This window comes from Oryx dammah, unplaced genomic scaffold (genome assembly GCF_014754425.2).
Source record: "Oryx dammah isolate SB20612 unplaced genomic scaffold, SCBI_Odam_1.1 HiC_scaffold_1, whole genome shotgun sequence".
NCBI classification, from domain to species: Eukaryota; Metazoa; Chordata; class Mammalia; order Artiodactyla; family Bovidae; genus Oryx; species Oryx dammah.
In genome coordinates this window covers 93,533,459-93,557,525 of record NW_024070185.1, presented here as the reverse complement: position 1 = coordinate 93,557,525, position 24,067 = coordinate 93,533,459, and the positions used below count along the sequence as shown (strand labels likewise).

Below are 24,067 nucleotides of genomic sequence, written 5' to 3'. Positions count from 1 at the left end.
CTCCATTGTAGGCGTTTGTGGGCAGGTAACCATTCCCTTCCTCCTCATCTGACAACTGAGTTATGTGTGGCAAGATTGTGATGAAGTGGTTGGTGAGTTATACTGACTTGGAAATTGTCCCACAAACTCAGCTCTTTTCTTAGGTAGGATTCAAGTTCTAAATTCAGGGGAGAGCAGGAGTTGGTAGGAATACTAGTTTTGCTAAGGGATCCATGCAGTGTTCTGTAGGCCAGTTATTAGCAGAAAAACTAAGTCTGATGAGGCTTTGGCTACTTGTTCATCCAGAACTCAATTGCTGATGAGCTTTCTGCATATATTTACTATTGGCCAAACTTCCAACAACTAAAAAAATTAGTGAAAATTTGTTCTAAAATCCTTTTTCATTTGTGCTAGTTTTACTTGTTCTCTTTCAGACTATCTAATGCTGGCAAATGCTGGCAAATGCTGGCAAATAGCAGTGTTGTATTCAATTCTCATACTGCTGCTGCTGCTAAGTCGCTTCAGTCGTGTCCGACTCTGCGTGACCCCATAGACGGCAGCCCACCAGGCTCCCCCATTCCTGGGATTCTCCAGGCAAGAACACTGGAGTGGGTTACCATTTCCTTCTCCAACGCATGAAGGGGAAAAGTGAAAGTGAAGTCGCTCAGTCATGTCTGACTCTTAGCGACCCCATGGGCTGCAGCCTACCAGGCTCCTCCGTCCATGGGATTTTCCGGGCAAGAGTACTGGAGTGGGGTGACATCGCCTTCTCCTACTGGTGTACTGCAAAATGATCATTTAAATATTAGTATTTACAGTACTCTTTTTGAAGATAATGAAATCTAAAAAGAATCATGGCCTGGATTTCAGCCTATAATAATTTTTGTCTCCAGAAGTTATTCATATTAATCTTATTTGGTAGCTCAGCTGATAAAGAATCCACCTGCAATGCAAGAGATCCTGGATCAATTCCCGGGTTGGGAAGATCCCCTGGAGAAGGGATAGGTTACCCACTTCAGTTTCTTGGGCTTCCCTGATAGTAAAGAATCTGCCTGCAATGAAAGAGACCTGGGTTTGATCTCTGGGTTGGAAATATCCCCTGGAGGAGGGCATGGCAACATACTCCAGTATTCTTGCCTGGAGAATCCCCATGGACAGAGGAGTCTGGTGGGCTACAGTCCATGGGGTCACAAGGAGTTGGACATGACTGAGCGACTCAGCACAGCAATCACTTTAATATGAGATATTTACAAACAATATACCTTAAAAGAATTGTTTCCAAATATCTAACAACATACTGCTAGTCCATTAATTAATCTTCCAAGTCATCTTTCCCTATTCTGTCAGCAATTAGGAATCTGAGGCAAGCGTGAGTCCATGCAGTTGGCAGCAAAGTGAATCTGGTTTTTAACTTGGAACAAACAATTATCTGGATACTATTTGGATATACTAAGAAAATAATTGCAAGCAACTCTCAGTTAAGCATTTTTCTTGAACAATAAACTCCGATTTCTGTCAAGGAAACACTGACAGACAATTCATTTCACCACATCTTCAAAACGGTTCAAGCTATTAGGCAGTACTGCAAAATGCTGGAAGACAAGACCAAAATAGTAAGAAAAGTAGCACATGAAGAAAATATATTTAGACCATAGGGTGATGTATTTTATCAGAACCTTTCCAATCTACAGTAAACTGCAAACAAGTTTTAACAAAACTAGAAAGAACAAAGGAGAGGGCAAGAGAGAACAGCATCTTTTGAGAGGAAGAGGAAAGGACTCTGAAAATGTCAATGGAAAGAGAAACTTGAGAGAAACAAACTGTTATTAGTGTTTCTAAGCATTAGGTCCTACTTAAATTCAACTGGATTCAAGCTATTTTTGAGTACCATGTCCATACTTTCTAGTTCTCCTGTCTTTTTCCTCTCTCTGAGGCGCTAAGCTGTGAATTCTTGCCGCTATGATTATGCCTATCATTAACAGCTGCCCTAGTCCACTAGAAGGGGAATCTGTTGACAACAAGGAAACAAAAAGGGGAAAAAACCCTAAAAACTCAGTGGTACCATGTACATATTAATAACAGATTCTGAGAAACTATCACAATTAGAAGATATTAAGTCTCGCTCATGAACTGTATGACATTGTTTCTGCTGACTCAAACATCTTTTTGCTTTCTGCATGTTTTTGGCTATGTTCCTGATATTTGAAGTTATCATGTAAATGCCCTCTGAATAGATGATGTATATATACTTTTAAAATAATTTAAAGTATGATACAATTCCCTCATAAATCATGTACATAAGTCTTACAAAATACTATGATGAACTTTCCTATAACCAACATCCAAATTTAAGAATGAATTAGTTAACTGGTTTATGGGAAAAGAACTCTGATTCATTTGTCAAAAGGAATTGATTTTTAAATTTAATTTTCAAGATGTAGAGATATAAGTCAGCAAATGTTATCTTCTCAAGGAAGTCTTTTCTACCCTTAAAGTTCATAGAAAAATCATAAAATTAAATCACTGGTGGGCACAAGTGGATTATAAAGCCACCTTTCTAACAATAAAACTGTTCACTATATAGTCCACAAAGACCAAGAAAATATTAAACTTAAATGTCTTATCTTGATAAGACTACTTCACAGTACCTAGTTTACTAATTATATCACTTAATTTCATACTCTTTCACATCATTTTCTATGTAGTCTACATACTTATTCTACATAAAAGAGTAGATGTGATTTGATAAATTGATAATCATTTAAAAATGACTATACTTAAGACTTAGAATCTAGAATTAAGAATCTCTTATCAAACACCAGGTTACAACATTAGCGGTCTTCTTGCTCTACTATTTGTATCTCTGTATCAAATATACCCTATAAGGATATATATTTCATATTTCAATAAAGCTTTCTTAAACAGTAGGACATTTAATAATAAATTTAGTAACAAATTTTACAGTGCTCTCATATGCATTAAGTGATGATGTTTTCCCAATCAGCTCAGTGAAAGGAACATCAACCTAGATTTTTAAGAATGTTATTAGCAATACCAATCTTCTTTCATTATCCAAAAAATGTTTATAACAAAGGTATGATTCAGCTAAAGCATACTTTTAAAATAAAGGGGGAATGTAACTGAAAAAAAGAATAACTCATTCATCTGAATTGAGCATTAACAAAATTTAAATAAATAATTAATTTGTTCATGGCCCCAATGACACATACTTCTAAGCATATGCTAGAACATATGCATGAACAGCTAGCATTTTACTTAACAAATTCCGAACCTTTTCTAGTATTAGAAATGACTGAATGAGTTCAAAATTAAATGGGGAAATACCATTTTCTTTTAAACAGAACTATCCTTTTTAAGTGGATTAGTGTCATTTTTTTGGTCAGTTTTTTGGTACCTTTGAAAATTCTTCAGGTTCCTTTATATCTAATGATCTTGTCGCAAATTCCAGTAGTTCTTCTGAGTTCTCCAAGGCATTATTACATTGACTAAGTTGACTCTAAAAATAAAAATACTAATGATAAATCATTAAAACAGAATTTCCTCTGATCAGAATCTTAAATGAACGTTACACTCTTAACAGCAATAATCAAACAAACATATTTCAGAGACGTACTGAAGGTAATCACTAGTCACATACATAATAAATTTTAATTATCTTAAACCATCCAGAACAGCTTAATTGCATACAGATAAAGGTATACTTTAAAAGAGGAGAGCGAAAAAGTTGGCTTAAAAGCTCAACATTCAGAAAACGAAGATCATGGCATCCAGTCCCATCACTTCATGGCAAATAGATGGGGAAACAGTGGAAACAGTGTCAGAATTTATTTTTTTGGGCTCCAAAATCACTGCAGATGGTGACTGCAGCCATGAAATTAAAAGACGCTTACTCCTTGGAAGAAAAGCTATGACCAAACTAGATAGCATATTCAAAAGCAGAGACATTACTTTGCCGACTAAGGTCTGTCTAGTCAAGGCTATGTTTTTTCCTGTGGTCATGTATGGATGTGAGAGTTGGACTGTGAAGAAGGCTGAGCGCCGAAGAATTGATGCTTTTGAACTGTGGTGTTGGAGAAGACTCTTGAGAGTCCCTTGGACTGCAAGGAGATCCAACCAGTCCATTCTGAAGGACATCAGCCCTGGGATTTCTTTGGAAGGAATGATGCTGAAGCTGGAACTCCAGTACTTTGGCCACCTCATGCGAAGAGTTGACTCACTGGAAAAGACTCTGATGCTGGGAGGGATTGAGGGCAAGAGGAGAAGCGGACGACAGAGGATGAGATGGCTGGATGGCATCACTGACTTGATGGACGTGAGTCTGAGTGAACTCAGGGAGATGGTGATGAACAGGGAGGCCTGGCGTGCTGCGATTCATGGGGTCACAAAGAGTCGGACACAACTGAGCGACTGAACTGAACTGAAAGGTATACTCATCATTTAAAAATACAAAAGAAAACAAAGCAATTATAAATAGCTGGGGTCAAATTTATTTAAAGATTCTTCCAATCAGGGTAGCCAGAAGACTATCAATGATTTAAATCATCAAAATAATCCATCTGTAGACAACATCCTCTATAATGGAAACTAAACTTCTAGATGATATTTAACTAAGCTAAAATGTATGAATCAAGTTACAGGGACATTCAGTTGAACACAATCTCAGTACTCCATTTATCACATTACTCAGGTAACACATATTCCTATAAAGGCTAATCTACAGCTTTCAAAACTGGATAACACAGGAGTCACAAATTCAAGTGTCTAGATTTCAAAAAAAAGTCAAACATAAACAAAAAGTAGTAACTGTTACAGTGACGTGCTCTATTATAGTGATGTGCTAATTTCACCTAACACAATCTTTCTTATTCAGTTCTCTTCTCTCTTCTCCTCTCTCCCTCACTTTATCATTTGTAGTTTAAAACTAAGCTATATGAAAATATTGCTAATGATAACTTTAAACGAAGAAACAAACACAACTCTAAGCTTTTAAGTGTATTGGAGATTCTTCTTCAGAAAAATCTATATTCTTCGCAGTCAAAGATGGAGACGCTCTATACAGTCAGCAAAAACAAGACCAGGAGCTGACTGTGGTTCAGATATGAACTCCTTATTGCCTAATTCAGATTTAACTTGAAGAAAGTAGGGAAAAACACTAGACCATTCAGGTATGACCTAAATCAAATCCCTTATAATTATACAGTGGAAGTGAGAAATAGATTTAAGGGGCTACATCTGATAGAGTGCCTGATGAACTATGGAGTGAAGTTCGTGACATTGTACAGGAGACAGGGATCAAGACCATCCCCATGGAAAAGAAATCCAAAAAAGCAAAATGGCTGTCTGGGGAGGCCTCACAAATAGCTGTTGAAAGAAAAGAAGTGAGAAGCAAAGGAGAAAAGGAAAGATATAAGCATCTGAATGCAGAGTTCCAAAGAATAGCAAGAAGAGATAAGAAAGCCTTCTTCAGCGATCAGTACAAAGAAATAGAGGAAAAGAACAGAATGGGAAAGACTAGAGATCTCTTCAAGAAAATCAGAGAAACCAAGGGAACATTTCATGCAAAGATGGGCTCGATAAAGGACAGAAATGGTATGGACCTAACAGAAGCAGAAGATATTAAGAAGAGGTGGCAAGAATACACAGAAGAACGTACAAAAAAGATCTTCACGACCCAGATAATCACAATGGTGTTATCACTCACCTAGAGCCAGACATCCTGGAATGTGAAGTCAAGTGGGCCTTAGGAAGCATCACTACGAACAAAGCTAGTGGAGGTAATGGCATTTCAGTTGAGCTATTTCAAATCCTGAAAAATGATGCTGTGAAAAGTGCTGTATTCAATATGCCAGCAATTTTGGAAAACTCAGCAGTGGCCACAGGACTGGAAAAGGTCAGTTTTCATTGCAATCCCAGAAAAAGGCAAAGCCAAAGAATGCTCAAACTACTGCACAATTGCACTCATTTCACACACTAGTAGGGTAATGCTCAAAATTCTCCAAGCCAGGCTTCAGCAATATGTGAACCACGAACTTTCAGATGTTCAAGTTGGTTTTAGAAAAGGCAGAGGAACCAGAGATCAAATTGCCAACATCCTCTGGATCATGGAAAAAGCAAGAGAGTTCCAGAAAAACATCTATTTCTGCTTTGTTGACTATGCCAAAGCCTTTGAGTGTGTGGATCACAATAAACTGTGGAAAATTCTGAAAGAGATGGGACTACCAGACCACCTGACTTGCCTCTTGAGAAACCTATATGCAGGTCAGGAAGCAACAGTTAGAACTGGACATGGAACAACAGACTGGTTCCAAATAGGAAAAGGAGTACGTCAAGGCTGTATATTGTCACCCTGCTTATTTAACTTATATGCAGAGTACATCATGAGAAACGCTGGGCTGGAAGAAGCACAAGCTGGAATCAAGATTGCTGGGAGAAATATCAATAACCTCAGTTATGCAGATGACACCACCCTTATGGCAGAAAGTAAAGAGGAACTAAAAAGCCTCTTGATGATAGTGAGAGGAGAGTGAAAAAGTTATTCTAAAGCTCAACATTCAGAAAACGAAGATCATGGCATCTGGTCCCATCATTTCATGAGAAATAGATGGGGAAACAGTGGAAACAGTGTCAGACTTTATTTTTATGGGCTCCAAAATCACTGCAGATGGTGACTGCAGCCATGAAATTAAAAGACATTTACTCCTTGGAAGGAAAGTTATGACCAACCTAGATAGCATATTCAAAGTCCATCTAGTCAAGGCTATGGTTTTTCCAGCGGTCATGTATGGATGTGAGAGTTGGACTGTGAAGAAAGCTGAGCGCCGAAGAATTGATGCTTTTGAACTGTGGTGTTGGAGAAGACTCTTGAGAGTCCCTTTTAATGTAAGAAGATCCAACCAGTCCATTTTAAAGGAGATTGGTTCTGGGTATTCTTTGGAAGGAATGATGCTAAAGCTGAAACTCCAGTACTTTGGCCACCTCATGTGAAGAGTTGACTCACTGGAAAAGACTCTGATGTTGGGAGAGTAGGGGCAGGAGCAGAAGGGGACAACAGAGGATGAGATGGTTGGATGGCATCACTAATTCGATGGACATGAGTTTGAGTGAACTCCGGGAGTTGGTGATGGACAGGGAGGCCTGGTGTGCCGCGATTCATGGGGTTGCAAAGAGTCGGACATGACTGAGCGTCTGAACTCAACTGAATAACATCTATTCCATATTCAAATCTACTTCATTTTCCCTTACAATACACACTAAAAATAAACTACATATGATTAAAATAGCAGTAAAAAGCATGGGAGGGAGGAAGGAAGGCCAGAGACTAAGCAATTGCAAGCTTAAAATGTATTCTAAACCGGTGCTGTAAAGAAGGATCTGGGTTCAAGGCAGAACAGAAATCTGGAGATGCTGAGTTTTCCTTTTTTCTCCAATTTTGTTTTTTAAATGAATGAATTTCTTACTGATTGAAATTTATAAGTACTTTATGACTAAACTAATTACCCTTATATGATTTAAGTACAGCTGGCTCTTGAATAACAAGGAGGTTAATCCACAAATGGGCTTCCCTGGTGGGGAAGAGTCAACCCTTTACATCTGGAGTTCTTCTGTATCCGCAGAGTCAACCAACCACAGACTGTGTGATTCTGCAGTATTTCCTACTGAAAAATATCAGCGTATAAGTGGATCCTCACAGTTCAAACCCATGTTGTTACCTATAATATAACCCCTACCTCCTAAATATAAATAAGAAATCTCAACCAAGAAGACCGGACAGACTTGAAAGGGAATTTAATTAACCCTTGGAAATTGTGTGTATACAGCCTGTTTGTAAAAGAAAGAAAACATCTATATTCCTCCACAGCTTTCAGATTCTCAAAGATATCATAACCAAAATCAATACACAAAAATCAGTTGCACTTCTATAGATGAACAATCCAAGAAGGAAATTTTAAAAAAATACCATTTATAGTAGTATCAAAAAGAATGAAATTCTTTGGAGTAAACTTAATCAAGGGGTAAAAGACCTATTCACTGAATCCTACAAAACGTTGCTAAAAGAAATTAAAGACACAAATAAATGGGAAAACACAGCTTATGATTATGGATTGGAAGACTTAATATGATCAATTCTATTATCCAAAGCAATCTACAAATTCAATGCAAACACTATCAAAATTTCAATGTATACCCATGTATACTGCAGCATTACTCACAACAGCCAAGAGATGGAGGCAGTCCAAATGTCCACAGACAGATACACAGATGAAGAAAATGTGGTAAATATATACAAGGGAATATTATTCAGTCAAAAAAGAAGGAAATCCTGGCACATGCTACAAAATGGATGAATGTTGAGGACATTATGCTGAGTGAAATAAGCCAGACACCAAAGGGACAAATACTGTACAATTCCATTTATATGAGACATCTAAAGTAGTCAAAATCATGAAAACAGACAATACAATGGTGGTTGCCAGGCAGTGGGTGAAGGGGCACGTGGAGAGTTGTTCAATGGGTATAGAGTTTCAGTTCTGCAAGATGAAAAAGTCCTAGAGACACAATACACAACAAAGTGAATATATTTAATACTACTGTATATTTAAAAACGGTTAAGAGGGTAAATCTTAAGTTTTTTTACCACAATTTTAACAAAATGGTATCTATGACCAATATGAAATTAAGAATCACTCTTCTATTAGATAAAAGTACAGTTATACACAAAAACTCACTAATTTTTGCTTTTAATAAACCAAGCATTATACAGACTAAAATTATTTATATTTAAATCACTGTATGATCTCACCTGTAACTCTTGTGATTTACGTGCTTGCTCCTGCTTGATACTGTTAATCATACTTTCCTTTACCTCATCCAATATGGAGTATAAACTGTCAAATTCTTCATCTAATTCTGAAAGTATGTTAGAAGAATTTTCCTGTTTAATAAACGAATAAAACAAATTATTTTACTTAAGAGTTATTAAACACTAAAAAACTAAAAGATACAGTGCTTATTAAAGGAGAGAATAAATTCATACTATGAACTACCATAGCCTAACATCATAAAATAATTAAAATTCTAATATTTGACATAAGGTTTTTAAAAACAGATCAATCCAAGAAGCTGGCTGCACTGACAGTTCTACTTCAGCAATGCAGCCTTTTATGAACTAGCCCACACCCTCTCCTCACTTTTATAAGACTGTTTCCACAGGACAAGGTGAAAGGTTGTTTTAAGGCTGTCAACTTTGTCCTGACCTTTGGGCTCTAAGGCAGGCCCTAAGCCAGTGCTTTACAACCTTCGGAGTGCATGAGAATCATCAGTGAAGCAGATTTTACTAAAATATTCCAGAGACTTTGATTCTGTAACTCTGAGGAACAGTCTGGGCATACAGGGTTGGGGCTGATTTTGCACGAAGTTTTAAATCTCTCAGGTTGTCTAAAACACTGCATTTACACAAGAAAAGCAGAATTAAAAGACTAGGTAATCTTTATTAGGTTCGAAGAAAGGGATCAAACACTGAATTTTGGTGCCAGAAGGAATCTCAGAAATCATCTACTGACTAGAATTTATAGTCAAACTTCTAAATTTTACAAACTAAAATACAGACTTGCCCAAAGCCCCACACCTAGTTATTAGTGGCAGAACCAATACAGCATTTGAAACTGTCGCCTTCCCAGAGTTCCTCACTGCCTCATTAAGCAAGATGCTTCTGTTTCAAAAAGAAATAAGAAAATATCTGTGAAACCCCTAGAGAAGCAATATCCATACCTGCAACAATTATGAGGCAGAAGAAATTATCTTAAAGTATTGTTCAACGTAGAAGAATCATTCAACCAAGAGAAGTGAAACAGGCACTGGTTTACAGAACTAATACATAAAACCTACCATAACAGGCTACAGTCCATGGGGTCACAAAGAGCAATTTCACTTTCATTTTCACTATAATATTACAATCCAAATTTTTGCTTATAATGTTTATAGAACCAGTAGAGGCTTACAAAAGTGGTGTTAATCATTTTACTACCTTCTATACAGTAGCAAGAACATGATTTGGAGGAAGAAATGTGCAGTTTGGAAGGCAGAAGAACTAAGTCAAATTCCACACTGACTCACTACAAGTGTGACCCTGGACAAGCCACTTAAATTCCTGGACCTCAGTTCTTCCATCTATAAAAAGGAATTGGCCTACTTTTTTCCCGCTCAATGACCAACTGGCATAGCCTTAGAGTCTCCTGCCCACTACAGCTTATATTCCCATCTTCAATGACAAGGGTGTAGTTTAATTCCACCTCTAAGTCCGAATAATTTGTCAATCAGATCTTGGACTTCCCCGGTGGCTCAGACGGTAAAGCGTCTGTCTACAATGTACGAGACCTGGGTTCAATCCCTGGGTTGGGAAGATTCCCTGGAGAAGGAAATGGCAACTCACTCCAGTACTAAGGCATCTTTTTCCAGATTTCAAATATGATGATTCTCTTGTCCATAGACCAAGAGTTTTAGAACCACTAGTTTTGCTTAATTAAAGAAACTGGATTAGTGGATTCCAATAAAATACTTTGAGAAAGATAGGTAAAGTGGTGAGATGATAATCAACTAACTTCAATCACAGCAATTTCAGAAGAAAAGAAAACATAAGACCATAGGTTTAACAAGCCAAGAGCCTGGCAATTAACTAGGTTGAACCAAACAAAAACCAAAGGAAAGGATTCACTGTCTACAAGGGTCCTGGAAATCTTCTACTAATATGTTTATCTTACAAAGAAATGACCCTTAAATTAATTAAGGTGCATTCACAGAGAAGCACCACCAGCTTATCTTAAGGTCCCTTCCACAATCAACATTTGATTATCTACAGTATGGATTACCCACCTAAACCTGGGATCATTCCCTTAAGTAGTCCCCTCTCTTCTCATTGGGCACTTCATCTTTTATGTTTACTTTCATCTAGTTCTGCAAGTGGACCTCTTACTATTTACGTTTTCCTTCTATTATTTACCATAAAAGAAATGTTTAGCTTCCCAGTACTTTTGGAAAGGTATGTTTTGCTCTTACTTCAGATTAGAAAATACAAACATGAAATGGAAAGGAACAAAAGTGAGCATTATAATATTCCTACCAATTAATATTCCAGAGTTTTCTTCTTCCCTAACTATTTGACCTTTCTACGGAGAATCCAGGACTAGCAAATGAAGCTTTTTTTTCATCTGCCATTAAAAAACCCTGCTCTCATCTTCATTAGTTTATAATCTAGAGTTAATGGTACATACTTAGACTGATGATCCCCCCCAACAATCACTCACAGTGATATAGTCACACAAATTTTTCTCAACAGATTCATACCTGAACTCCTTTTAGTGTTTGGTTCAGTGTATCAATAAAGTTCTGAATTTCATCATTTTTATTTGCCAGAGTTGAAATGATCCTTTGTAGAGCTTCCTAGGATAAAAAAATTTTTAACATTATGATATTTTATTAAAAGAGAATTATAAACTTCACTACAACAACTGTCTTTAAAAAATATCTCTGAATATCAGAGCATATTATGTAACAAACAGGAGTAATGTAAAACTGCTCATTGTTCAAAGGCTATAATTACAAAAGATGGCATACACACCGGTTGTTTTAAAACCTCTTATCCCTACAGTACAACCATACCTTTCGCCACCATATCTTTCACACCACAGATGACCAGCATTATTTAATATAAAGACTGTTACATTAAGTCATAAGGCTATGGCAAATGAGTAAAATCAAATTCTTAAATGATGCAAAAATATACAAAAACTTCTAATCAACATCAGGATATAGGAGTAAAAGTTGAGACACTGAAATTTGACATTTTATTTATAAAAATTAAATCTTAGAAATATGAAAGTAGATAATAAATCTGCATTTAAAATTACATTTATCAATACAGTATTACAACTATCCTCCAATTAAAAACATTTTTTAAATTACAACATTCACGGCAATATTTACAGATGATATAGAACCATAACAAATAAGGCAGATAATTTTAGTAGCAAATACCTCAGACTTTGATAATGCTTCCTATTATAATAGAACACTTGATTATTTGATTTTCTCATATCTCTAGTTCAGTGTTGTCCTCCAATAAATCTTCCTGCTATGATGGAAATACTCCGTATGTGTCAATAAAAGTGAAACGGAAAAAAATGCAGAAACCTAGGCCATCATTAGTCAGTCAGTTAGTTAGTTCAGTCCATCAGTCGTGTCTGACTCTTCACAACCCCATGGATGCAGCACACCAGGCCTCCTTGTACATCACCAACTCCCGGAGTTCACTCAAACTCACGTCCATTGAGTCGGTGATGCCATCCAACCATCTCATCCTCTGTCGCCCCCTTCTCATCCTGCCTTCAATCTTTCCCAGCTTCAGGGTCTTTTCAAATAAGTCAGTTCTTCGCATCAGGTGGCCAAAGTATTGGAGTTTCAGCTTCAACATCAGTCCTTCCAATGAATATTGAGGACTGATTTCCTTTAAGATGAACTGGCTAGATATCCTTGCAGTCTCAAGAGTCTTCTCCAATACCACAGTTTAAAAGCATCAATTCTTCAGCGCTCAGCTTTCTTTATAGTCCAACTCTCACATCCATACATGACTACTAGAAAAACCATAGCTTTGACTAGACAGACCTTTGTTGGCAAAGTAATGTCTCTGCTTATTAATATGTTGTCTTAAGGTTGGTCATAACTTTCCTCCCAAGGAGTAAGCGTCTTTTAATTTCATGGCTGCAGTCACCATCTGCAGTGATTTCGGAGCCCCCAAAAATAAAGTCTGTCACTGTTTCCACTGTTTCCCCATCTATTTCCCATGAAGTGATGGGACCAGATGCCATGATCTTAGTTTTCTGTATGTTGAGTTTTAAGCCAATTTTTCACTCTCCTCTTTCACTTTCACCAACAGGCTCTTTAGTTCTTCTTCACTTTCTGCCATCAGGGTAGTGTTATCTGCATATCTGAGGTTATTGATATTTCTCCTGGCAATCTTGATTTCAGCTTGTGCTTCATCCAGCCCGCCATTTCTCATGATGCACTCTGCTTATAAGTTAAATAAGCAGGGTGACAACATACAGCCTTGACATACTCCTTTCCCTATTTGGAAACTACCAACACAATTGCACTTATCTCACACGCCAGTAAAGTAATGCTAAAAACTCTCCAAGCCAGGCTTCAACAATACATGAACCGTGGACTTCCAGATGTTCAAGCTGGTTTTAGAAAAGGCAGAGGAACCAGAGATCAAATTGCCAACATCCGTTGGATCATGGAAAAAGCAACAGAGTTCCAAAAAACCACCTATTTCTGCTTTCCTGACTATGCCAAAGGCTTTGACTGTGTGGATCACAATAAACTGTGGTAAATTCTCAAAGAGATGGGAATACCAGACCACCTGACCTGCCTCTTAAGAAATCTGTATGCAGGTCAGGAAGCAACAGACTGGTTCCAAATAGGGAAAGGAGTACGCCAAGACCATCGTTACAGTCTTTCATTTGTGCTCTACACGCAGTCATCAACTACAGTAGATTCTGCCTCTAAACTAACTCTGGGTAGCCATTTCCTTCTCCATGGGAGCTTTCCAACCCAGGGCTCGAACTTAGGTCTCCTGCACTGCAGGCAGACTCTTTACTGTCTGAGCCGCCAGGGAAGCCCTAAAACTCTGTAATGACTATTACTACAAGTCGGTATCATATCTCAATTTATACTCTTTCAAAATTTCCTAACTGGCTTCTGATCCATTTTTTCTCCCCCATAATCAGTTCCCTATATTGCAGCTAGAATAGTAAATTAAGCATCACTCTTAAAGCATCTGCCTGCAATGTGGGAGACCTGGGTTCGATCCCTGGGTCAGGAAGATCCCCTGGAGAAGGAAATGACAACCCACTCCAGCATTCTTGCCTGGAGAATCCCACGGACAGAGGAGCTTGGTGGGCTACAGTCGACGGGTCGCAATGAGTTGGACACGACTGAGTGATTTCACCTTCACCTTCACCTTCCTGATCAATCATCTTGCCTAAGTCCTTCAATAAAATTAAAATCTTTTAAAATGAGCTGTTAACATGACCTTAAACATGACCTTACATAATCCGTAAGACCCTGTATGATCTCCCCATTGCCTACCTCACCTATTTCAATTCACAGCAAACTTCTTCTTTCTTGCTATATTCCAGCTTCAGGAGCCTGCCATGACTGTCTCTAATATGCTTTGCTTCCCACCTAGGAACCCTCACATTTATCAGCTTCTTCACCTATAACCACTGTTCTAAAACATATACATGATTTATTGTTAATACAAGTTCCAAAAGTACAGAATGTGCCCATTCTATATATCTATACATATATGTTTGCTTCATTTATTTCCAAAGCCTGATGGTGAAGAAGGGGAAAGATAGCTTTTAGCTGGGACTCTCTCAATCTAACAGGATGCTGACAAGGATCTCTCAGACTTCATTTTAGGTTTCAAACTTCCCATTACCCTCCAAACACTGATAGATAAAGTGATAAAGATGGAAAAAGGAAATATAAATTATCTGAAGTTTATCTACATAATACTGAATATAATTGATCTTAGTGGCCATGACTAGAAATTTTAGGTGATACAGGTCTGAATATATGCTTTGACAAATTCTGCTGGATCACAGTAAAATATATAGAACATTATGTCTCCAGAGGCAGTATGCACAGGTAATCTCAGCCATTATCCTATGATCATACACCACAGGCACCAGGATTTTGGGGAGAAAAAAAAAACCTACTCTCAGTATTAAGCCTCTCAACTACTTGACTATGAAATTAGGCTAAGGTAACTGCCATGCTAACAAAAAAAGGGTGGGGGGTTTACACCCCAGCCAAGCACTACTGCTATGGAATGGCTCAAACTAACCTGGGATGCACAAGGCATGAGGCACCCATTGTCAAAGAATAGCTTAAAGTTATGTTTATAGTCCCTATAAATCATGTGAAGTAAAAGCACAGCCAACTGACTACAAGCAAAATAATAACTAACACTGGCTTTGCTGGTGGCTCAGATGGTAAAGCGTCTGCCTGCAATGTGGGAGACCCGGGTTTGATCCTTGGGTCAGGAAGATCCCCTGGAGAAGGAAATGGCAACCCACTCCAGTACTCTTGCCTGGAAAATTCCATGGATGTAGGAGCCTGGTAGGTTACAGTCCATGAGATCACAAAGAGTCGGACATGACTGAGCAACTTCACCACTTTATACTCTTAAAGCCCAAGCACTATCTTAAGCTCTTTACATAAATTTGTTTAATCCTGTCAAGAATCCTATGAGGCAGCATACTTGGTTATCCCCATTTTCCAATTCAGAAGCTGAGGTATAAAGTGGGTAGGTAACTTGCCTGGGACCTCAAGAGTTAGTATGTGGCAGAACCAGAATTCAAATCACAATAGTTTGCCTTTTGAGTCTGTTTCCCGAGTCTATGCTCTTAACAATTAACACTATACTACCTAAAAACAAAGGTCAGAGGTTCAAGTAAAGAAGGTCAGAACATCTAAGGACACTGAAAGGACTTAAGATCGTCTTTAAAATTGCAAAAAATTAAGAATGATCAAGAGGCTGTAACCTTTGTTACAGGTTGCAACCTTTGTTGCAGGAAGGGGGACCCCTTCCAGGGCCCGAAACTGGGCTCTTGTCTAACACTCAGAAATGAATTGTCCGAGGAGACACATATGCTGACAAAGCAAGAGATTTTATTGGGAAAGGGCACCTGAGTGGAGACCAGTAGGGTAAAGGAACCCAGGAGAACTGCTCTGCCACATGGTTCAAAGTCTTGGGTTTTATGGTGATGGGATTAGCTTCCAGGTTGTCTGGAGCCAATCATTCTGACTCAGAGTCCTTCCTGTGGTGCACGCCTTGTTCAGCCAAGATGGATGCCAGACAGAAGGATTCTGGGAGGTGGTCGAACATGTGGTGTCTCCTTTTGACCTTTCCTGAACTCTTCCGGTTGATGGTGGCTTTATTAGTTCTGTATTCCTTACCAGGACCTCCTGTCGTAAAACAACTCATGCAAATGGTTACTATGGTGCCTGGCCAGAATGGGCAGTTTTAGTCAGTGTACTTCCCCTAACACCATCTCACCAAATACAAGGGCAACAGTAACAGCTATTCTTACTACAGGCGTATCATCTTTTAAGTCTGAGAACATGATGACTCACTATTTGAAACGGCATGATTCTACTGGCTTTAACTTAATATATGTGAATGCGACAAATTCAAATGTCTTAATTCTGCATTCAACAAAAAGCTCAGCCAATGTGGGCTACTTAACTGCAAACTATCCAGGGTAACAAGCCCCTGAAGTTTTGATGCAGAAACTTCTCATTCTTAGAACTAGTGGCAAAACACCAGTATATCCAGGCTTTAATGCTATTTTGAATCCAAAAGATTCAGTACCAAGTGGTCACAATTGGACACTGTGATCACTGGACACTGTGATCTATGGGTTTCCCACCAGGGTCTACGTGGACCAGGAGAAAATTTCTGATTCAAATTCTACATTAATATTCCAGACAGTTGAGATATACAAACCTAGAACCACTGCAAATATCACTAATCAATCTACAATTTAAGGGGGCAAAAGAATTACTGTAGCATTTCAGTTAGTGTTCAGTAAGCATTATGTGCCAGGCGGGCTTTCCTGGTGGCTCAGCAGTAAGGAATCTGCCTGCCAGTGTAGGAGATATGGGTTTGATCCCTGAGTCAGGAAGATTCCCTGGAGAATGAAATGGCTATCCACTTCAGTATTCTTGTCTGAAAATCCCATGGCAGAGGAGCCTGGCAGGTCCATGGGGTCTCAAAAGAGTCAGACACAAGTAAGCAACTAAACAGCAACAACATGTCAGGCACTGTAGAAAGCTTCTACCGTGGACTACTTTTTAATCACCACAACAGAAAGTAGTCTTTGCATCTTCTGGTTGAAGAGAAGGTTAAAGGCTTCTTTGATCACAAAGCTGTCAAATGGCAGTCACAATTCAAATCCAGAAAGCTACCTCAAGAGTCTGCACTTTTACACCACTCTAAGCTGTATACACTGCAGATGATTGTACAAAACAATCAGAGGATTCCTGGAACCAGAGCAAAGGGATCAATGAAAATATCCTAATGCCACCAGGGATTATGCCACTTGTTTCACTCCACACCATAGACCCCTCCTTTGACTTAGGTAATGAGCAGAAATCCAGAATGCTCTACCCGGTTGGTAAGTCAGACAACCAGAATCTTACCAGCTGACCACAGCTACGGCAAGAGTACTGTGCTCAAATGTGAGCACAGTGCAAAGAGCTAAAAAAGGAGAATTATATATTGTCGAGGAATTCAGGAATCTGATCATCATGCATGCTTAGTCTCTCAGTCATGTCCAGCTCTTTGTGACCCAATGGACTGCAGCCCGCCAGGCTCCTCTCTGTACATGGGATTCTCCAGGCAAGAATACTAGAGTGGGTTGCCATGCCCTCCTCCAGAGGATCTTCCCAACCCCGGGATCGAACCCAGGTCTCCTGCATTGCAGGCAGATTCTTTACCGTCTGAGCCACCAGGGAGGAATCTGATTGTCAGAAATAGCTAACTGGGAGGAAGCCATGCCCTCTATTGTTATAGTGAAGCAGCTGGGATTACCACTTCTGTATATGGATGTAACTGAGGTGATCCGCAGAAAAAAAATCTAATGAAAGGCCTGGTGAGGAATGCTGCCTTTTCACCCTGAGCCCAACTGTAAGATATCAGGGCAGAAGAAGAGATTCTCTCCCAACAAGGATTTGTGGAAATACAATGTGTCAGAGGCTGAAGAAGCCTCCCATTTTCAGTGACCTCTGAACTGGCTGTTCCATCCTGTGAAATCCAGGAAGCTCACATTCAGCCAAGGAAACCAGGAGTTCCACCATCTAATTAAGGGAGGTGGGATGGAAGTAGAAATGGGGGTACTCTCAGTATAAACTGACAAAATCCTTCTAAAGGGTGATTTGGCAATACACATCAAAGGATATAAGTATTATATACACAATGACTCAAATTCCACTTCTATTAATTTATTCTAAGTTAAAGGGTAACTAATTAATTAAAGATACAAGTAGAGACTTGACAACAAAGATTCATCTTAGTGTTATTTATAATATTAAAAAGACCAACATAAATGTATGACAAAGGGTACTCATTAAAAATCAAGTAATATTAATACATCCATACTAAAGAAAATTGCTGAATCATTAAAAGTGCTGTAGAACAATATTAACATGGTAAAAGATACTTCACATATTAAGTGAGAGGCAAATTATAAATTACTATAAATAGCATAATACTATAGTTTTTTTAAGTTTCTATATTCATAGTCAACAAGAGAGTCCGAAATGCAGTACTGGGGTGCAATCTCAAAAACAACAGAATGATCTCAGTTTGCTGTCAAGGCAAACCATTCAACATCACAGTAATCCAAGTCTATGCCCCAATCACTAATGCCGAAGAGGCTGAAGTTGAATAGTTCTATGAAGACCCACAAAACCTTCTAGAACTAACGCCAAAACAAGCTAACCTTTTCTCATAGGGAATTGGAATGCAAAAGTAGGAAGTCAAGAGATACCTGGAGTAACAGGCAAGTTTGGTCTTGGAGTACAAAATGAAGCAGAGCAAAGGCTAATAGAGTTTTGCCAAGAGAATGCACTGGTCACAGCAAACACCCTCTTCCAACAACATAAGAGACTACTCTACAATGGACATCACCAGATGGTCAATACTGAAATCAGACTGATTATATTCTTTGCAGCCAAAGATGGAGAAGCTCTATACAGTCAGCAAAAACAAGATCTGGAGCTCACTGTGACTCAGATCTTGAACTGCTTATTACAAAATTCAGGCTTAAACTGAAGAAAGTAGGGAAAACAACTAAGCCATTCAGGTATGACCTTCATCAATTCCCTTTTGATTATACAGTGGAAAGGAGAAATAGATTCAAGGGATTAGATCTGGTAGACTGAGTGCCTGAAGAACTATGGACGGAGGTTCACAACAGTGTACAGGAGGAGGTGATCAAAGCAATCCCTGGAGAAGAAATGCAAAAAAGGCAAAATGGGTGTCTGGGGAGGCCTTACAAACAGCTGAGAAAAGAAGAGAAGCAAAAGGGAAAGATATGTCCAACCGAATGCAGACTTCCCGAGAATAGCAAGGAGTGATAAGAAAGCCTTCTTAAGTGAACAATGCAAAGAAATAGAGGGGAAAAAACTGAATGGGAAAGTCTAGAGACCTCTTCAAGAAAACTGGAGATAAACCAAAAGAACAAGGAACATTTCATGCAAAGAGAGGCACAATAAAGGACAGAAATGGCAAGAACCTAACAGAAGCAGAAGCTATTAAGAAGAGGTGGCAAGAATACACAGAAGAACTATCCAATAAAGGTCTTAATGACCTGGATAACTATGATGGTATGGTCACTCACCTAGAGCCAGACATCCTGGAATGTGAAGTCAGACGGCCTTAGGAAGCATCACTACGAACAAAGCTAGTGGAGGTGATGGAATTCCAGCTAAGCTATTTCAAGTCCTAAAAGATGATGCTGTTAAAGTGCTGCACTCAGTATGCCAGTAAATTTGGAAAACTCAGCAGTGGCCACAGGACTAGGATAGGTCAGTTTTCATTCCAATCCTAAAGAAAGGCAATGCCAAAGAATGTTCAAATTGTGCTCATCTCACATGCTAGCAAGGTAATGCTCAAAATCCTTCTAGCTATAGCAAACCTAGACAATGCATTAAAAAGCAGACATCACTTTGCCAACAAAGGTCCACATAGTCAAAGCTATGGTTTTGCCAGCAGTCACATAGGTAGGGGTGTGAGAGTTAGACCATAAAGAAGGCTTAGTGCTGAAGAATGATGCTTTGGAACTGTGGTGTTGGAGAAGACTCCTGAGAGTCCTTTGGACTGCAAACAGATCAAGCTGATCAATCCTAAAGGAAAACAACCCTGAATATTCATTCACTGGAAGGACTGAAGCTGAAGCTCCAATGCTTTGGCCATCTGATGTGAAGAGCCAACTCACTGGAAAAGACCCTGATGCTGGGAAAGATTGAGGGCAGGAGAAGAAAGGGGCAACAGAGGATGAGATGGTTGGATGGCATCACCAAGTCAACAGACATGAGTTTAAGCAAACTCCGGGAGATAGTGAAGGACAGGGAAGCCTGGTGTGCTGCAGTCCATGGGGTCGCAAAGAGTTGGACATGACTGAGCAACTGAACAACAACAATATGTATTAAAAAAACCTGGAATATAACACACACATAAATGTTAAAAGAAGTCATCTCTGGGTAGCAGGATTATGGGTGATTTTTATTTTCATTTATCTGTACTTCCTAATTCCCTAATAAACTTGTGTTAGTTATATTTATAATATAACAGAAGTGTACAGGCTGGCTCTGTTAATATTATAAATTAGTTCAAAATATGATTACCTATCATCAGTGAATATCAATAACTGAGATCAGATTCTATCAGAACCTTGTGACTGGGAAGAAGTGTCAACCGAGGACATAAAATATAAAAAGAAAGCTGGAGGAAAAAATCCACTAACGTCAAAATACTGTCTACCCTAGGTTGGAGCAGAATATCTACTACTATGGAATTCAATATGTGTTTGTTGCATTAATAATTCTGCTTACTTTCAGCCAGGCACTGCAATGAACCATTGTCTTTAAAAAGTTTTTAAGTTTAACTGTATTTCTAATTTTTTAAAACTGTTAAGTTCAATAAAAAAAATGAAGATGCCTGTGTTTAAACACTGATTCTGAGTATGTCAGCACAGTTCTTTGAAGAGGGCATCTCATATCTTGTACATCCCAGATTGCTTTGATTCAGTCCATGGGCATTACTGCCACTGTACTTGGCTGGGGTGTATAAAACCCCAGTTACACTTTCATATTCACACCTCTATTTTCTAAAGCAAAGACCTTGTCTCATAAAATAAAAAGGGCTGGAGATAGGGAAGATACATATATTATAGGAAAATAAAGATTTAGAGCAGCAAGAGAGACCTACTTCCAGAGTTTCATCTAAATCATGTTCTATGCCGCTGCTGCTGCTACATCGTTTCAATCGTGTCGGACTCTGTGCAACCCCATAGGCGGCAGCCCACCAGACTCCTCCATCCCTGGGATTCTCCAGGCAAGAACACTGGAGTGGGTTGCCATTTCCTTCCCCAATGCATGCATGCATGCTAAGCCGCTTCAGTCGTGTCAGACTCTGTGCGACCCCATGGACAACAGCCCACCAGGCTCCTATGTCCAAGGGAGTCTCTAGGCAAGAATACTGGAGTGGGTTGCCATTTCCTTCTCCAAAATTATGTTTTATACTTTCCATCAACTATTCTTACTAGACTTAACTAGTTTCTTAACCAAAAAACCCTACTTTATAGGGGTTTGTTTCTGTTAATATTTTAAGTTTTAAGACATTAATCATATGACCATATAAAGGCAAAGGAGCCAGGCAAGAGTGTGCTAATGAAAAAAGCTTGGGCTGTGAGGAAAGAGCTGGTTTGAACCCAGACTACCACTTGCTAACTGTGTGACTCTCAACAAGTTATTTAATCCCTCTTGAGTTCCATCTTCTATATCTGGGGAATAGGAATACGAGCTGTTGTGAAAATTTAAAGCAGTCTAACATAATACTATATGCAGAACAATACTCAAATTTCATTTCTCTTTCCTTTGCTCAATCCTGAAGAAAAGTCAGTCAATCCTAAAGTACAATCCAGTCCATCCTAAAGGAAATCAGTCCTGGATATTCACTGGAAGGACTGATGCTGAAGCTGAAACTCCAATACTTTGGCCACCTGATGTGAAGAGTTGACTCACTGGAAAAGACCCTGATGCTGGGAAAGACTGAAGGCAGGAGGAGAAGGGGACGACAGAGTATGAGATGGTTGGATGGCATCACCGACTTGATGGACATGAGTTCGAGCAAGCTTTGGGAGTTGGTGATGGACAGGGAAGCCTGGCGTGCTGCAGTCCATGGGGGTCGCAAAGAGTCGGACATGACTGCGTGACTGCACTGAACTTCCTTTGCTCAGGACTGAGAAAAAGGAGTCATTTTGGAACATGAGGCAGTGGGTTACCTGGATATGGTGTGAGTCTCTGAACTGCCAGAGTACACTATGAAGGCAAAGGATAACAAATACCAGGGCAGAGGAAGAAACTGGGATGAGGAAGCCAAGTGCAGACATGCTGCTGATTGCAGGCTCTGCTGTGCTTTATTTAAAACTCTCCCTACTTCGTTTCCCAATCTAGGTTTGCTCAGTCTTGTACATCAAACCTTCCCTGTCACAACCCCCAGGTAGAAGGTAGAGTGTGTGGGGGAAAGTAAGGAAGAGCAAACAATTGGCAAGGTATGCTTTCGGTGGCATCCTTCCTCTGGGATCCCTACTCTTTCCTCTCCACCTTTATTATTCCTACAGCAGGAACCTTCCCCAGACACAGCAACTCCTATGAATATGAATGATTTCCTGCACAAGAATTTAACATAACCTATCAAATTCCAAGCACCAAGATTCTAGAAAGGTGCAAATGTCTTGTTTCAATGGTTTCTTTGAATATACACATTTTTATCAGGTAAAGAAACCTTTGGGATTTTATCTTAAAACCACTTAAAAGGACATAATCAAAAGGTCTGAGTATCAAATAAAGCCACCTATCCATAACACAGAAGTGTCCCAGAAACTTGATATAAACAAAATCCCTCTATTTGTAGGAGATAAAACTGTGGCTTTCTGTATCCAACAGTACTCTTTACATACCCAAGGCAATTATGTTTTCTTCCTCTACTCAAACAGAGCATCTGTTGCTAACACAACACTGAAGTCCAAGTTATTTTCACAGACAAAAAAGCAGCTGGTCAAGCTAATCCAATTGCTGACTAGCCATCATCAAGCTTCTGTAAGACTGTCCAGTTAACTTAACCTCTATTGTCAGACTGCATGAGTCAGAACTTCCAATCCTCTTTCAGTTAGGATTTAACAATACTTCTTTGGCACCATCATTTGAAATATTTATTACAGACACAAATACAGAAAACAAGCCGTAAAGGAAAAAGGTATGAAACGGCTAGATTGGATTAGAAAAAGTAAGAGAAATTATCAACAAAGGGATAAAGTCATTTTGAAGTTGGGATTATGAGATTAGTAAACACTTAGCAGACAGTACTGATATGTGCTAGGCACCAAGTGATTTTTAAAAGCTAACACGATAGTCATAACCCTTTGAGGTAAGGAGACTGTAAAGATCAGAAAATGGAGACACAGCAAATTGCCCAATTTTATTCAGTTCATAAACTGCAGGACTGGAGACCTGACTCCGAAGCCATCCTCTTAATTTAAAGCTCAAATCCCCAAGTCTTACAAATGGCAATACATTCAAGCCACCCTCAGCCTTTGCCACTTGTGGTACTTGTGTTTCCTTATGCTGACTAAGGTATCATCTCTGCTGTTACTTTCATTGTAACATTCTAGAACAGAAAAGAAAAGCCATGCCAAGGGTGTAGTACTGACTTATTTCAAGAGAAATATCCAGCTTAGTTCATTATTAGTTGAGGTATATAATTGATTCTGCAGTAATTCATGAGAAAAAAGATGCTCAAATTCAGAGCACTGAATTGGTTATAAGCATTAACACACGGTGCCTGTTTTAAGCTGTGAGACAAAATTAAGGCTTTCTATTAGAAATATTTGCTACCACCAATGAAATTCAATGCATTTTCTAATACTGAGAAGTTGATTCTCTAAGATAAATCAGTACCAGTAAGAAAGAACAGCCAATTCTTCACTACTTCTGCTAAAACTGTACACAATATGTGTAGGTACTTGACCATCAAAACAAAATCTGCAGTGCAAGCAAGTTCAAATGTTGGCCTTGGCTACTAGTATGACCATGCAGGACTCACAACCTCCAACTCTTGAGTCCTCATTAAAGTGAGAGAATATGTATGCCCTGGCAAAATAAGATGATCCACATTAAAATATTTTTAAAAATTACATTTTACAGTGCATAGACTACTTTA

The 24,067-nt window shown here is 38.9% G+C and overlaps 1 protein-coding gene across 7 annotated transcripts in view; it reads right to left on the bottom strand.

The window, feature by feature from the left end:
• FSD1L (fibronectin type III and SPRY domain containing 1 like) overlaps positions 1–24,067 on the bottom strand; it is a 64,534-nt gene that overhangs the window by 38,763 nt on the left and 1,704 nt on the right. For all 7 annotated transcript variants that reach the window (XM_040241036.1, XM_040241046.1, XM_040241055.1 and 4 more), the window contains exons 2-4: positions 11,341–11,436; positions 8,801–8,932; positions 3,395–3,496 (exon numbers count right to left, since the gene is read on the bottom strand). In XM_040241036.1, the coding sequence (XP_040096970.1) occupies positions 3,395–3,496; positions 8,801–8,932; positions 11,341–11,436 (330 nt within the window). The remainder of the gene's footprint in view (positions 1–3,394; positions 3,497–8,800; positions 8,933–11,340; positions 11,437–24,067) is intronic.